The following is a 15,502-nucleotide window of genomic DNA, read 5'->3' as shown; positions in this document are numbered from 1 at the left end:
TTCATAGCTGATCCTGCTAATATGGCTGGAATAATGCAACGTCTTTGACTCACTCTGGCCCCTATCTCTCAAAGACGAGTGCTGGTGTGTGGGTGAGTCAAGGTTAAAATGAGTAAACAAATGCACTTCCCCCTCACTGAAGCTAATTTTCCCACATGTCACAAAACTGTGCGCTGCCAAGAATAAAACCACACATATCCTTTCTCAGGGGTGATAATGACATAATTGTAAGGCCATCCTTGCAAAACAGCCATTCATCAGAACTTATTAAGCTCTAGGAAGAAATTTAAGATGGCAGCATTGATTTGTTCCAAGCACAAAAACAGAGTCTGATGGTGGAAAAGCTGATTATCTTAATGAAAGACTGATTCTGTCTCTCTTAAGTTGGGGAGGATCTTTGAGGTTTAACCGCATTATTCCTGTGGCTTTCTCAGCTGCAATATTTTACAGGGGTGACTGCTTGAGTGACATTCCTATTAGACAGTTAAAGGCTGCTGAGAAGGATTCATCAAAATAACTTACATTGTGAGGCTGTTTAATTGTCTCTATTTTTTAACACGGCCTCTGATACCCGTTGGTAATTAGCTGATTAATCAGATCTGACGACTTGTCAACTTTCTCTCAGGAGATTTCTGAACTGCATGTAAATGAGTGAGGTATTTGCTAAGAAGAGGCCCATTACATGAAACTCATCTCCCTCGCTATAGATCCCTCCCCCTCCCTCTCTTCCTTTTCCCCTAGACTTCCTTTCCACCTCTTTTTCTGAGAGCGAGGATTGATTAAACCAGGAGAGTGCTTCATTAGATTCTGACAAGTGACACCATTTCTCCAGAACACATGTCCTTGGAGAAAGCCATTTTAGCCCATGTGACTCGACCATAGTCGATGCCATCTCCGCAGCAAACACTATCCCAGAACTAATTGAAACAAGGTGCTCTGTGGCCCTGCTATCTGCATAGGTGACAGCTATGCAGCTACCAATCTGTCCATGAAAACTGAGTAGTTTGATTAAAACACACTTTCTTAAAATCCCCCACGTGTGCTGCATTCCACTGTGGGAAAATAGCTTTTCTGCTATACAAATGAGACGTCATGGACGTTTTATCTTCCTGACATCAAGCAAGGTTGTCACCACAGCAGGTGAATATTATGGTGGCAATCTATAAGTGAACTTGAAAACAGAAAAAAACAAACAAACGTATGCATATGGATAAATCTTTCTATGGACAAAATTATGTATAATAGTGACAAGATTGCTTGGGTGTCATATTTGTCAATGATAGAGTTTAATAAAGGACAAAAAGACCAGGAACAATGATGATTTATTGACTCTAGTAACACAAAACTCTCCTGGGAGTCTCCATGTTCAAAGACCATTAAAATGGGCTTTTAACAAGGAAAATAAATTATTATTTTGTGTTTTCACTGGTCAAAAAAATCTGGCAGCTCTAGCAGCTATATGATGTTCTGAACAAATGTGCCGAAGATAGTGGTTTGGTCCTTTTCAGCACAGTACACTTAGCTAGGATTACTGAGGCCTAATGGTGCAGCCATGAACAGCAGCCAGCAGTGGGCTCTCTCACCTGCTATGTCTCAGCCAGACCTCTTTGAAGTTGCAAAGCACAAAGATGCTTTTTGAAGTTAATGAAGCATCAGCACACTTCTTACACCAGCGCCACTGGGTCATTATGCACCGCCAATGTCAAGGCAGCAAAGAGCACTTCAGAAAAGTCAATAGGAAATGTTGCGAACACCCTGAAGTTCCCATGTAAAGGTCTTTTCAGTCATGTCAGCCGTGCAGATCTGCAGTCACAAATGTCTCCTGAACCGAACTGAACTATCTTAACTGAACTCAGAGTTTCTGGTGACAAAGTACACACTATCATGGGAATGCTATCAATTTCACATCATCAGCAAAGAGCGCATAAGCAGATGCATCACACCACTGCAAGATATCCATGTTGATAAGAAAGGCCTGTTCCGACTCCTTTGAAACCTCTATTATAACGCTACTAGCCCATCTGCTTTGGGAGGGCAACTCCTCACAATGCAGGTAATGACATCACACAACATCCTACAAAGCTTCTTTGTCTTAGCCTTACCCTTACCAGCAGAGAATAACACACTGAAAGAGAGGAAACAGAAAAAAAAAAGGTATGCAATGATACTGTAAGGCGCAGCTGTTCACTTCACACCAAGCAGAGCGTTTCCAGAGACACAACATGAGTCAACATGCAAAGCAATGCAAGTTAGAACACCTCGGCTTCCCAGAAACCAAGCAGCGCAGAGAGCAAAGGGGAAAAGACTTTCCAGTCTGACCAGAGCAAAACTGTGACAGTCTCCCAATACCACACGCACACAGCTGGTAGCAATAATAGATGATCTCCACATTTGTAGTCTGTCTAGCAAGGTCAGATCTGGCATATATTGCAGTTGGGGCTTTGAGGGCATAATATCGTCTCCTATGGATAAGAACCCAGAGGAACCACAGTGCGTGTGTGCCAACAATTATGTGGAATACAAGGAAACTGAATCAGTTTTGTTCAGCATTTTGTTTTCCCCAGAAGACAAGAAGAAGAAGAAGAGGAGACAAAAGAACTAGCACAGAGCTCAGAGAGATGTGAGCATGATGCAAGCAAACTATGATCAATACAGTACCCTCACCTCAAACCCCCAATTTCCTTGATGTTATTTTAGGCACTGATAATAGACCTGCTTTATGTTGCTCCCACACATGTGCTTGGATGTGTAACAGGGCAGGTCGGGAGGGGGGCGGTGGTTCTCACAGTGTGTGAAAGTCTGATACACAAACAGAGAGGATTTTTTTTTTTCACCCAACCTGCCATACTGTTCAGCAGGGTGCCCCACAACTAAGGCAAGCTGGATCCACATTGAAACTACGCAGGCGATCTGCTGCAATCACCTGGTATGTGCATGTGCACTGATAGCTGTGTTTATTTGGGCAGAAGGGGGTCTGATCCTTTCTGACTGAATTTTTAGAGGGCTACTGCACTGATCAGGCCATGCCAGAGTTACTGGAGAGAGAGAAATGACCAGCTTAATCAGCCTACCTGTGATGTTGACGTCCACGATGCCGGTGCGAGTCCCGATGCCGTTGGTAGCGTCACAGACATACGTCCCAGCCAAGTCGTAGGTCACAGGGCCCTTGAAGAACAAGGTGTTGTTCTTGATTTCCACATTGCTGGGTAGGGAGCCATTCAAACTGCGATGAAAGAGAGAGAGAAAAAGAGAGAGGAACAATAATGCAGATGCCATAAAAAGGCAGAATTACTCCAGACCACTGAAAAAAAAGGAAAAAAACCCTCCCAGATGCAGCAAAGCAATTCAAAGCGCATAAAAAATACAGTCTCTAGTGCCAAACAAACTTGGATGTGGGTGTGGGTGTGAGATAAATACCAAGAATATTTGACAGTGCTATATTTCAGCCATCATCCATCAAGTTCAAACAAAATTATGAGGACAGGGAATCCCAGCAGGTCCAAACAGGTAAGATATAGCTGATGCCTGAGGACATGGACTTTTTGACACGTGGAATACAAAGCAGTGGCAGAGGAGAGGATTGTAGGGGGTAAAGGGGATGGGGGGGGGGGCTTCCTTCCTAAACTACAGCACAGCACACATGGCTGAAGTCAAAACTCAGGGGAGCTGTCAGGAGAGGCAGCTGATCAAGCGATAAATGCAGAATCTACCAAATGCTGTGCTGTCATTGAGAACTGCAGCCTGTTTCTCCTGCCTGAGGTGTTTGTCTTCATGGTTCACTATCTCTACTGTGTTCAGACTTGCTCATGTCCTTTGATCAGGTCAGCAGACTTTGAGGCCATGGATCATGAACAAACAAAGCCTCTATTGTATTATCTGGACCCTTTTTATGGAGCCCGCAGGCTAGAAAAGGCATCAAATTTCACGACAATTAGATGTTTCCTGTTGAGATTCCCTCAATTAGCCTCATCACCTGCTCTGAATAGGCCCAGCTTGAGCAGAGTTACAAAACATCATGATAATATTAAAGAGCCCCCTGGTCTGACTGAGGTGAGCTGCTGGTTGTTTCTTTAATCAATAAGGATGCTGCAAAGATTTCCTCCACTACTGTGGGCTCAGAAAGGCACACTGAGAAGTGCAGGCGTGCAAGAACATCAAAAACAATGTAGTGCTCCTATTCATTACAGTGAGAGAAAAACAAAATAACATCACGGCGAGGCAACAATATTAAGTTTCATGCTCACAATGGTCACGCATCAAGCACTTGAGGTTCACTTAACAGGCTTTGCAATGACAGGGCCTACGACACACCGACAAGGTATTTAATAAAAATGTTAAGTACAAATAGCTGATCTCCGTGTGGTTAAATTTATCTGACAGAAGAAAATGTCAAAACAAGGCAAAATAAAAATATAAAAAAATACCACAGTATAGTTTTGTAGCAACAAAAAGTCCATAGTTCAGAACAAAAGTAATAGAAAGAGCTGCGGCTGAGCTGTTTTCATTGGCCACCTTGGCAAAGCAATTGCAATGGAGCCACAAACAACCCTCAATACAGTATGTCACGATTCAATAATCAGTTACCTTGTGAGCCGCTATCAAATGCTGAGTTCTGCAAAGCCCAATTGATTTGTTGCAGAAATGAAAGGCCGGCAAACTGTGATTCACCACGGACTCTGCCACTACCGAAGATGTCTGCATTTGTGTCAGACATTTGAATGCATGTCTGCGTGTGCACGTGTGTGCGGAACCAGAAAAATGAAAGACTAACAAACAACTTACGAGTTATGTATATTTTCTATTCCCTCGCTAGCCAGTCATGCGCAAACATATATATGATATGTGTGTGCATATAGGTGTGTGTGTGATTGGACAGAATGCCAAACAGCAGCATTTAACAACTAACAACATTATGTGGAGGTGAAAAACATACTACCAATAATTAATGGGACTGGTAATAGGAAACTGATAAGATCACAACCTAATTTTAGTTAAAAGAAGAGATTAACAGGATTGCTCTTTTTAATCACACATCTGTCCGCTTATACTTTAAATTTGTGTAACGTGAAATGTTATTTTTTTGGAGAAACCCCAGGCAACAGGAGCAAGGAGCAATATTTAGTAAGTGCTCAAGCAGAAGTAGTTGTACAAAGCTGTTATACAACTTAAATATAATTTAGAGGGCTCTCCAGGTTTTATTCACACTGACTGGTGAGCAAAAAATGTAACCAACAGTTGTTTTATTGTGGCCTTTCATTGACATGACTAATAGAATCACATTTTTCACAATACAGATAAGTAAGCTGGCTAATTAAGTCTGCAGCAATCACACAGTGGAATGCAGCAGTTTACTTTAAATAATACAGATTTTTATTTTTAACGGGAAATGATGCGTCTGCTTGAAATACTTTCTTTTCTTTTAAAAACATCTCATAACTGTAGTGAATTGAATGTATGAAAGAATAGCCATGTTTTTAGCTCACCTTTCCTGTACTTATTGTTCTAATGCCCACTCAAAACTGCTGTGTGCACTTAAAACAGACTCCAGAAATGATGCCGTACGAACAAACATTTCAAAAACAAACAACACAGTTCATACAGGATGCATTCCTTTTTTTAGCTGAGCTACTTGAGTGAAGCTCCCCATTAACCCATTTTGAGAAATAGCTCTGGCAATGTGCTCTAAGAACAAGAGAAAAAAATCAAAGAGGCTTAGATGCTTTCCTCAAGGACTATATATGAAGGCAGAAAGTGATTGTGCAAAGTAAAAGCAAACTTTTTTTTAATTATAGTTCCAACAGTAACTTGAACACAACACAAAATAAAAAATATATAAAATAAACCTTTTATGTAGTGTTTTTTTCTTGGAATTTCTATATTCAATTCCTTTTTAGATGTCTGTGTTTGGAGTTGAGTGTGACGCAATCCTGCCAGCTTGTTCTGGATCGTTCCGTCACAGCCTTGTGCTGACCTCCACAGTGGAGCCCAGGGGAACCTTCACAACAGATTTGGCATCTCATTTTCAGTGCAGCAATGGCCGTCCTCTCCTATCTGTCAGCACAGTGCCCTCGTCTTTCTAGATCACATCTCTTAACATCTCTTCCTCTTCGCCTCCTCTTCTCTTCCTATCTTCCTCTATCTCCTTAAATCTCGCCTTGCTTCTGATAAAAAAATAAACCCAAACAGGCCAAACAGAATATCCATTTTGTCTTTGTCTTCTGCTGCTATGTCTATATATCAGTAAGTATCAGTCTTTCTACCCTGAAAGCTAAATCTATGAATAAGACAGAACGGGAGAAAAAGAAACCCCTTCTGTCTCATTAAAATCCAGCAGTTGTCTGTAGAGTAGATACAATGAGGGCACAATGGTCTATTAATCCACATCCACTCAAGTCCACTGACATATTTCTCAACCTTTCTTTTACTAAGCAATTAAAGGACAAATTGCTACATTTATCTCTCAATTTTATAATATAATACTTGAATTTAAAAAGGTGATACTCTTTATATCCGAAGAACCGCACCCACTTTACTTCTTTATTCTTTCCTCGTCTTTTTTTTTTGGTACTTGCATCTGATATTCAAAGGCAGTGAGGGGTTTGATCAGTCAAAATTATGGCAGTTATGCATTCACTTTTATTTCTTTTATATCTCAGTACTTACTTCATTATTTCTGTAAGCCCACTTTTCATGCTGTTCCTTAGAGCAGATCAAACCTGAGGTTACTTAGCAATTCTCCAACAGCTCGAAATCATGTTTGTGTCTGTTCTAGCCTTTGTATTTTCAGCGGTAGGCTCTCAGGCGAAAGCCCTGATGTCAGGCCTGCGGTATGTGGGCTTAATCCATGGCTCCCACTTCAGCTTCAGTTTCAGCCGTCTCTTTACTGTCTCGGGGACAACCCGCTGCATCTGTGCCCTTCAGAGAACACAACAGCACTAACAAAGATGCTTTCTCACCCCTCTACCTGCATCCTGGCCCTCCGACTTCAAAGCACATCCCCAAAAGCAAAGCAAATGGTGTTCTGTTTGCATTTATCTCCCACTATCTGTGACCATCGGGGAGATAGGGGTATATGTTGCTGCTGTAATAGGCCCATTGTGCTCTGCCTTGGGTCCTAGTCTTATCTTCATTACACGTTTTCTAAACAAACAAACAAATAAACTGAGACACATTTCTGGAGAGGATGAAGGAAGCAGCAGTGTTTTTATCTTTGAAGATTACTTTCTTGTATATATGCCTTGAAACAAATGTTCACTTTGACCATTCGGTGAAATTGCCTCCCGTTGCATTAGTAAGCCCTCTATAAAACTTTTTTTCCTCCCCTAGAAATTTAACCTGAGAAAAACAGCGTGTATCCCTGCAGCGTCGTCCTCTGAGCCTTAAGGTGTTTTGTTACGGTTTAGCCATACTTACAGTTTCCACTGGTAGATCGTGACAGGGGGGTTAGCATCAGCCCTGCAGGTCAGCTGAACATTCTGACGGTTCAGGTACCAGTTTCCATCAAACCCCTCGATCTGCACCTCGGGTTCATCTGCAAGGAAAGAGCACTCCTGTCAGTTATCCCTCATAATCCACTGCTCTATTATTGTGCCTTTGCTGAAGGACACTAGCAGTTTGCCTTTCCAAACCCGTCCACTTTAAAGTAGCAGATAGCTCATATTAGCTTGAGACAATGGATCAAAAATCGTCTTGACCAGATGATCTAAAAAAAAAAGAAAAAATTATCTACTTCTTCACATTTAATTTTTACCTTTATGCTACTTATTCACATGAAAACTGCATATAAAAGATTAAATGGACTAGTAGTGTCAGGAGTTCACAGGATCTAATGGTATACTGCTAATAATTTCAGATAATGCATGATACAAATAATGCTTTACTGGTAAACAGACAAAATGCCAACTGTGTTTATGCATTATAAACATAACTGCATTACGATTTTGGCCACCTAGAGCACTTTGGAGTGCTTATTCAGAAAGGACACCTATTAATTCTATTAACACCCACATTACTCACTGTTCTAACAATTATATAGACATCAATGAACATTTACCTGTCTTAAGGCACAAGAAAACGTATGACATATGAGCAATCGTAGCAATAATAACTGCACATTTATAAAATTATACAGCTGAATGCCATCCTGGATAATGCTATCTAGCCAGGTAGCATAATAGTCAGTTAACCGCTGGCTCTGTCCCTACATTCAAGATGGATGTTGAAGAAAAGAGAGCAGAGATGCCTGTAAGTAATATATAAAGAAGAGAAGAAGCTTTGTCTGGTGTTTTGAAGTTTTTTTTCTAGTGGATGATAGAATACATTTTGCCACAACGTTTAAAAGGACAGGCTCCAGTGGAGTTTGTTTCAAAGTCTCACTTTGAAAATTTAAGAGAAAATAGTGGCAACAAAAACTGGCATTACATCTACCTGAAAGGCAGAACCAGCCAGCTGTTAATGACTGAGTCTAAAGCCCTGCACCAAATACTAACTGTTGGTAATATACCCTAAAAGTAGACTAGGAGGCTATTGTTTAGGTTGTGTGGTTTAATTTTATTTATTTATTCATCTTTTTAATGATAACAATGATACTTTTCAACATTTCCTAAGCCTACTTTTGCAAAAATAATATTAATAATAATTGCTTGAAAACACCAGAATCTTGAAAAAAAGGTTAAAAATTTTGGTCATCCAAATAATACAGCAGTGTAAAAGAACCATTGCACACTTGCCAACACAACATGGAAAAACAGGTCTTGTTTAAGCATTGATTTTTCTCTAAATACATCATTTTTGGTAAATAGTGTTTGTCTTGAATAATTGTTTATTCAGTCATTCTATTAATTATTGATTCTATAAGTTATGTCAACAGAACTGGGGAAAAATAGATTTCTAACATGCTTAGACTGAGTCTGGCGCTGTAGTTTACTGCTCATTTGTTTTCTAGTAATTAACCTTTGTTTTGGTGTAAACTGTGCTGAGTGGTGTCATCTGGTGACAAAATCATCACGTGGATGGCAGGACAAAATAAAAGCACAGACAAAAAATAGTGAAGTAGTAGGAGAGCGGTGTCTTACACTGAACGTTGAGCACCACGCTGTCTGTGATCTTCTCATTTCGGTACGTGACGATGCACGTGAGCTTCTGTTTGTGGGTCTCGCGGCTCGGTATCACCACATAGTTGCTCCGGACCGTCACTGTCCCATTCTGGTTGCGAGTCTCCTGGTAAGTGGCTTCGCCTTTCAACCTGGTATCCCATTTGATCACGCTTGGGGGCTTTCCATTCGCAGATACACAAGTTGCAACTGTCATCTTACGCTTCTGAGCCCTAGCCACAATCGTAGGGGTCGTCAAGGTCATACGTGTCATGGGCCGAGCTGTCGAGTAGAAAGGAGAAATTAATTTTCAGGAAGAAAAGAGTCACTCAAGAATGAGCTTGATTTTTTAATTTCACTTTCCATTTTATTTTAGTGTGTAGTCTTGTCTGCTTTTCTAACAATCAATTTCCTGAAGTAAATTAAACTAAGAAGCTGAGATGAAAATAACATTGTTTTTCTTCCTTCACTCCTCAAAGCTCTCAGATGTAGAACCCACTTGCCTATCCAAATGCGCAGTCATCCAATTTCAATCCTTTGTGAGTTGCCAATCAGAAATCTACTCTTAGTACATCAAAAGGCAGGCTTGAGCTTGAGCAAATGCACAACTGAAAGAGATAGGCTATAAAGAGGCCTCTTTGAAGGCTGCCGGTTGGTTATCTGCACACATGTTCCTGATGTTCACTGAGCCTAAAAACTGAGTCACTGAAGCCTAAAAAGTCCTGGGAGGCCAAATGACACAAAATGGGGACTCGGAGCTGACTAAGAAGACCCGGCAACAGGGACTACTTAAGCCAAGTGCTATTTCTTTTACCGGTGCTCAATAGAACACAAACCAACACTTAATTTCTAATTAGCTCTCTAATCAGAGTCAGCACGCAACCTTTTCAAAGCTGCCTCTTTCCAAGATAAACTACATCTCTTTTTTTTGCCACACTACTATTCAAGCCAAATTATACACTCAGAAGTGCTCCTATTGATTTCCATTTCACCTGCCATTTTTATCAACTAACCTCTGCGAAAGTTTCCTGTTTTATAAAAGCTATTAGGCCCATGTTATATGGAATTCACCAATATATATATCATTCATTGACATGGCTCTTGGTGCTGCTCTGCAACTTCAATAGTTTCAACAACAAAGAGGACAGTTATACCGAGAGCTTCAGCAAACATATAGAAAGCAGCCGGCGTCGAAGAGAAGAGCTGTAAATATGTTTTTACTAAGCCTTTCACTCAGGTTGTCAGGTTGACCCTGTTTGATCTGTTTCAAAGTCAATAGGACACCAAATTTGAGCAACAGGGTTTTCATTCCTTTGATTGTTCATCAGACCAGCATAAGCGTGCTCCAGGAAATAACTCCTTAACTGATGTTCAGACGTTTAACCTGTTTTTTTGGGGGGGGTTTTACTCTCTTATCTTGACTCTAAAGATAGGTAACTTTTCCAGTGAAGTATATGTGACTAACTTTTTTTCCATAGGATCTTTGTAAGAAGTCACAGAATATGTTGGGCAGGTTGTTCCACTCACTAAAGACATACTTTCTGTTTCCCAGAAGCTGGTAATTTTAAATGTTCCCATTCACTCGGTGGATTAAGCTTAATAATTTGATCTCGCTACAATTTAGCCTTTCTTAAATGTAGACGTCTTGAAGATGGATGTTTATCAGGCAGCGTTTTGGGAATATTACTGCCATTAATGAAATCTCTCACAGTTTTAATGAGAAACCCAAAGGTCCATATATACATTACGAACATGTTTTGAATGTTCAGCTACTGCTTTATTGGAGATAAGTCTTGGATAAATTCTAGACACAAGCCTGGAGAATGGGAAACAATGAGAGATTAGATAACTAAGATTTAGATCCCTACAGAACTGCTAAAACCAGATCAGGAAAAAAAATGTTCCTTTCAAATTACAGATTAAAGCAGAATTAAAATCAGTGCAGTTCTTACCATACACAGTAAGGTTGACCATGTTCTCACGGTTGCCTGCAGGAAATGTGGTATACTCGCAAATGTAGGCAGCCTCGTCGGACAGCTGCAGGTTGGAGAACACAATTGTGGTGTCTTCCAATGAGGGAGTACGATGACGAACAGCTGCATGTTTGAAGCTGACCCGCTCCTTGAAGGGCGGCAGCACAGACACACCCAGGGCCGGGTTGGCGATGGCCACATTCTGTTTGGTGCCATTGAGAAGCTTCTGCCAGGTTACTTGGGAGATCTTGACTGGTGGATTACTGTTGCTGAAAACGCAGCGCAGCTCCACTTGTGAACCCACGAAGCCAGACTTACTGGTGTCCATCTGTACCATCTGTCCACTGCCAGCTAGACACAAAGAGGGGGGTGGAAAGGAAAAAAAACATTTAATTACGATTAACAAGTGTCCAAGGCCAAGCAAGCACTCCAGTCAATAGCAAGTACATGCACTGAAAGTCAAGGAGTCAATTCAGCCTCCTAGGTAGTACAAGCACGCACAACACTCAGAAGTCAGACTCGTGGATTCAACCATACGCACCTGTGTGCCACAGATACTATATCTGCCCCCTATACATAAAACAAGTTGGTTCATGGTGGTGGTTGTGTGCGAAAGCTGTGGGAGTTGTTATTAACATAATGGGCACATCCATACAAGCCTGCCTTTGTCCACAAAGGTGCTGTTTCTGATGAGATGGGAGGGCCGAGCGAGAACCAATGCATCACTAATGAATGAGTACAAGGGCAGTGAGCTGGAGCCAAGTCGTCGTCTGCTGCGCTCTCCTCCACCTACCCAGCAACACACTGGGTAGCCTATTGTAATTTTAATTACTTTTTACTCACAAATACTTCAATGACTGCCTGGAGCTCCTATTAGGAGAAACAATGTGTAGTCCTGTGTAAGCACTCAAAACAATGAGAACACACACATTAGCTGTATTAAAAGAACCCAGCAATTAGGCACTCCTCCTTTACTATCTAAGCCTGTGCGGAGCATGGTGGCAAAAGAAAAGGTCAATTAGAGAACATGGACCTTCGGTTTAGTCTTTCATGCATATATTGACCTTGTGCTAAACTGCACTGTTGAATACCGTTCTTTGTAATGCGTTTTTGCTTTTTATTTAACATTAGCAGTTATCAGCCTTGGATTAACTGTTCCTTACAGTCTCTATGCCTTTATTAAGAACTGGAAGCATAAGATGGAAAATTAAGTGACAGGAAGAATAATTACACACATACCGATCTGTCAGAATTGATCATTTGATACTTTTTTCTATATCAGTATAAACAGAACATTTTGGGGTTTGGATCTATTGGCTTGACACAATCTGTAGTCTCAACATGGATGTCATTTCAGTCAGGGATGTCATTCAGTGCGAGCAGCAATTTTTCCAAACTGAATAACTGATTAGTTGAAAAAGAATACATTAAGTTTTAAGCCTAATTAAGATTAGGCTTAAAACTTTTTGCTAAAGCATATAGTTAGTGTTGGATCAGGTGACCCTGAATCCTCCGTTAGTTATGCTGCAATAGGCGTAGGCTGCTGGGGGATTCCCATGATGCACTGAGTATTTCTTTTCCAGTCACCTTTCTCACTCACTATGTGTTAACAGACCTCTCTGCATTGAATCATACATGTTATTAATCTCTGTCTCTCTTCCACAGCATGTCTTTATCCTGTCTTCCTTCTCTCTCCCCAACCGGTTGCAGCAGATGGCCCCGCCCCTCCCTGAGCCTCGTTCTGCCGGAGGTTTCTTCCTGTTCAGAGGGAGTTTTTCCTTCCCACTGTCGCCAAGTGTTTGCTGTATGTATTATTATAGGGTCTACCTTACAATATAAAGCGCCTTGAGGCGACTGTTGTTGTGATTTGGCGCTACATAAATAAAATTGAATTGAAATTAATGCTGAAGGCAACTAGTGCATTTTTTTGGTTTCTTTTTATAATCTGTAGTAATAGGTCTTCTTCATGGATAACAAACAAGTACAAGTTTCACTTAAACCTGCTCTGAGCTCTGCAGTGTCAGCAGTCTGAACAGATGTGCCATTGCAGGGCACCTACATCCTGTTGTTTCAACACTTCTTTGTTATCTCGTGCTACAATTTATGGTCGTTTCCAGGTGAAGTCTGATGATGTCCCATTTCCTGAAGCGACAGCCCCTGACTGAGCTTGTATTTACAACCAGAGGCAGCCATAATTATCTTCTATGGATACACAACTATCCGCAGGAAGAAAGACTGAAATTCCTTCGTTAATCACGCAGGACTCATAAAGCCACCAATGTATCCACTCATAAACAGGCTGAAAATATGCTGTGGTCTCAAGTAGAGAAGTGGGGCCTAAACATATGCACCACAAGCAGAGCGGCTCTTTAACGCTGAATAACTGCATCACAATGATGGATAATCGCTGCCCTCAGAAATAAAGTTTCCACAGGGGGGCTTTAAAATGTGTAAGAATGCGTGAGAGAAATCCATTTCTGTATACACTCATTCACTACAATATCTGATGTAGTTGATCTTTAACTATACAAGGATCTGAGGAAGAGGGGAAAGCGAATTCTGTGTATGCAAGGCTGTCAAACTGTCTTAAGTACCGGCAGCGACTGTTATGTTAAGATTTTTCTTGTAAAAACGGTAGGTAGTCAGCCAAAGGACGTGAAGGCCCAATACATGCATGTAGAGAGGAAATGGTGCAGACTCTGGGTAGACCATTAAGATTAACCATGTATTTTTCCTCAGCAGGCTGAGAACTCTCAGGTTGAATGACTTAGGCTGGAAAGCAATGCATTATGAGAGAAAGGCAATTTCGATCTATTATTATGTGCTTTCGCTCAAATGCTGCCTTTGCGGCCTACATCAAATCACATAAAAAAACAAAGTGACAACCTTTTGAAGTTACTGAGTGCACATCATCTTTCATTTCCTTCTGACCACATCAGCAAGACCCTCTCTATAGAGATTTAGACTTGGGGGATTTGAAGATGACAGATTGATTTACTAATGCAGTTTGACAGAGAGGACTGGCAACCTTGTCATCTGTACCTTGAGAACCACCTGTGTCCTTGTGCACCCCAGGGCAATGCTTTACTCCATTTTATCACAGCTTAGATTACCAGTTGTGGCAGCTATAGTATGATATTTTTGAAATAGCAAACACAATTTACTGCGTGACAACACTAGTTAAAGTTTAATCTTAAGTTGGTCTGAAGTGGAGGAGCTGCATGCTGCATGTGGCGGGGGCTGTAAAGAACTCATAAATATGTACCTGGCCAGACCTCATCCATTTCAGCGCTAAAACAATAGTGGCAGGGGCCGGCTGTGCAAAGAGCCCCTTCCCCCTCTCGCTTTGCTCTTCCTTCCTTCTTTCTCTGATGCTACCAACTCAGATTGAATCAACTAAACAGCAACTAATGCAAATGGAAACTCGAGGAATAGGCATAATTATACAGTCACAGAGCCCAAATTCACTCTGTGAAAGGGCCAGAAGCCCCCACTGGGACCCCTTTCACTCAAGGACTGTTGGACTCTTTGGCTGAGCAGAGTCTATAATTACAGACTACATAACAGAGTGGCAAATGCCACAGAAAGCACTGTCACATACATGCATGAGATTCTAAGAAGGTAGGTTGGAGTGGGGGCTTAATGAAAATCAGTGATGCAAAAACAGAAGAGAAAAACGGAAAAAGAGATAGGCAAAGTAGAGAAGTGTAGAACTGTCGAGAGGGAGAGAGAGACAAAGAAGTAGGTGGAGCTGTAGGGAGGACTGTAGGTGCGCTACTGGTTTGAGGTTGGCTGGCATTATTGCCTGTGCTGCTGCTGTTTTGTTCTCACACTGACAAGAGGATGATTGGGGGAACAGTCATGCTCTAATACACCTGTGGATAGGGTAGGCACTGCCTTAAGAGTTGCCAAAGGAGAGAGGAGTCGTGTTTCTGGAAGGAAAAGCGATAGGACAAACAAACAAAGCAGAAAGTACTTCCAAGCTGGCAAAATATTAAATTTAAAAAAAAAAAAAAAAAAAAAAAAGAGTGGCTTGATTCTCACCAGGTGAGCTGAGTTGGATCAACGGGGACATAAGGGGCAGTATTAAAACAGCTGCTGTGCCGTCTGGCCCTGCGCTGATAGCAAGAGACTCCCAAGGCCTCGGCACAGAGCTGTGCACGGAACATTCAACTGTAATAAGATCTGGCCTGTCAGGCAGAAAGGAAAAGCATGTGCTTTGTGTTGTTTGCATATGGCGCATTGGACATTGTGCATTAGAAGCTGCACCAAATAAAAGCCTTCAGTCAAATGGACTCTCCATGGTGCATAGACAATGTCCAGGAAAATAGAAAATGTATTCAAATTAGTCACATTGAAACATTTTATTAACCAGGTGGGAAAACAAAGATAAAACAAAAAAAAAATAACAGAATTAATTCCTGTCTGTAGCGAGCC

At 41.3% G+C, this 15,502-nt stretch overlaps 1 protein-coding gene across 1 annotated transcript in view; it reads right to left on the bottom strand.

Moving 5' to 3' along the window:
* LOC146694476 (nectin 1b-like) overlaps positions 1-15,502 on the bottom strand; it is a 74,657-nt gene that overhangs the window by 13,460 nt on the left and 45,695 nt on the right. The window contains exons 2-5 of the mRNA XM_085430671.1: positions 11,045-11,416; positions 9,075-9,374; positions 7,414-7,531; positions 3,072-3,223 (exon numbers count right to left, since the gene is read on the bottom strand). Of these exons, the coding sequence (XP_085286797.1) occupies positions 3,072-3,223; positions 7,414-7,531; positions 9,075-9,374; positions 11,045-11,416 (942 nt within the window). The remainder of the gene's footprint in view (positions 1-3,071; positions 3,224-7,413; positions 7,532-9,074; positions 9,375-11,044; positions 11,417-15,502) is intronic.

This window comes from Copadichromis virginalis, linkage group LG14 (assembly GCF_057382275.1).
Source record: "Copadichromis virginalis isolate Kocher_CV1m ecotype Utaka linkage group LG14, C_Virginalis_male_GT1.1, whole genome shotgun sequence".
Taxonomy (NCBI): domain Eukaryota; kingdom Metazoa; phylum Chordata; class Actinopteri; order Cichliformes; family Cichlidae; genus Copadichromis; species Copadichromis virginalis.
This window is presented reverse-complemented; position numbering and strand designations above follow the sequence as displayed.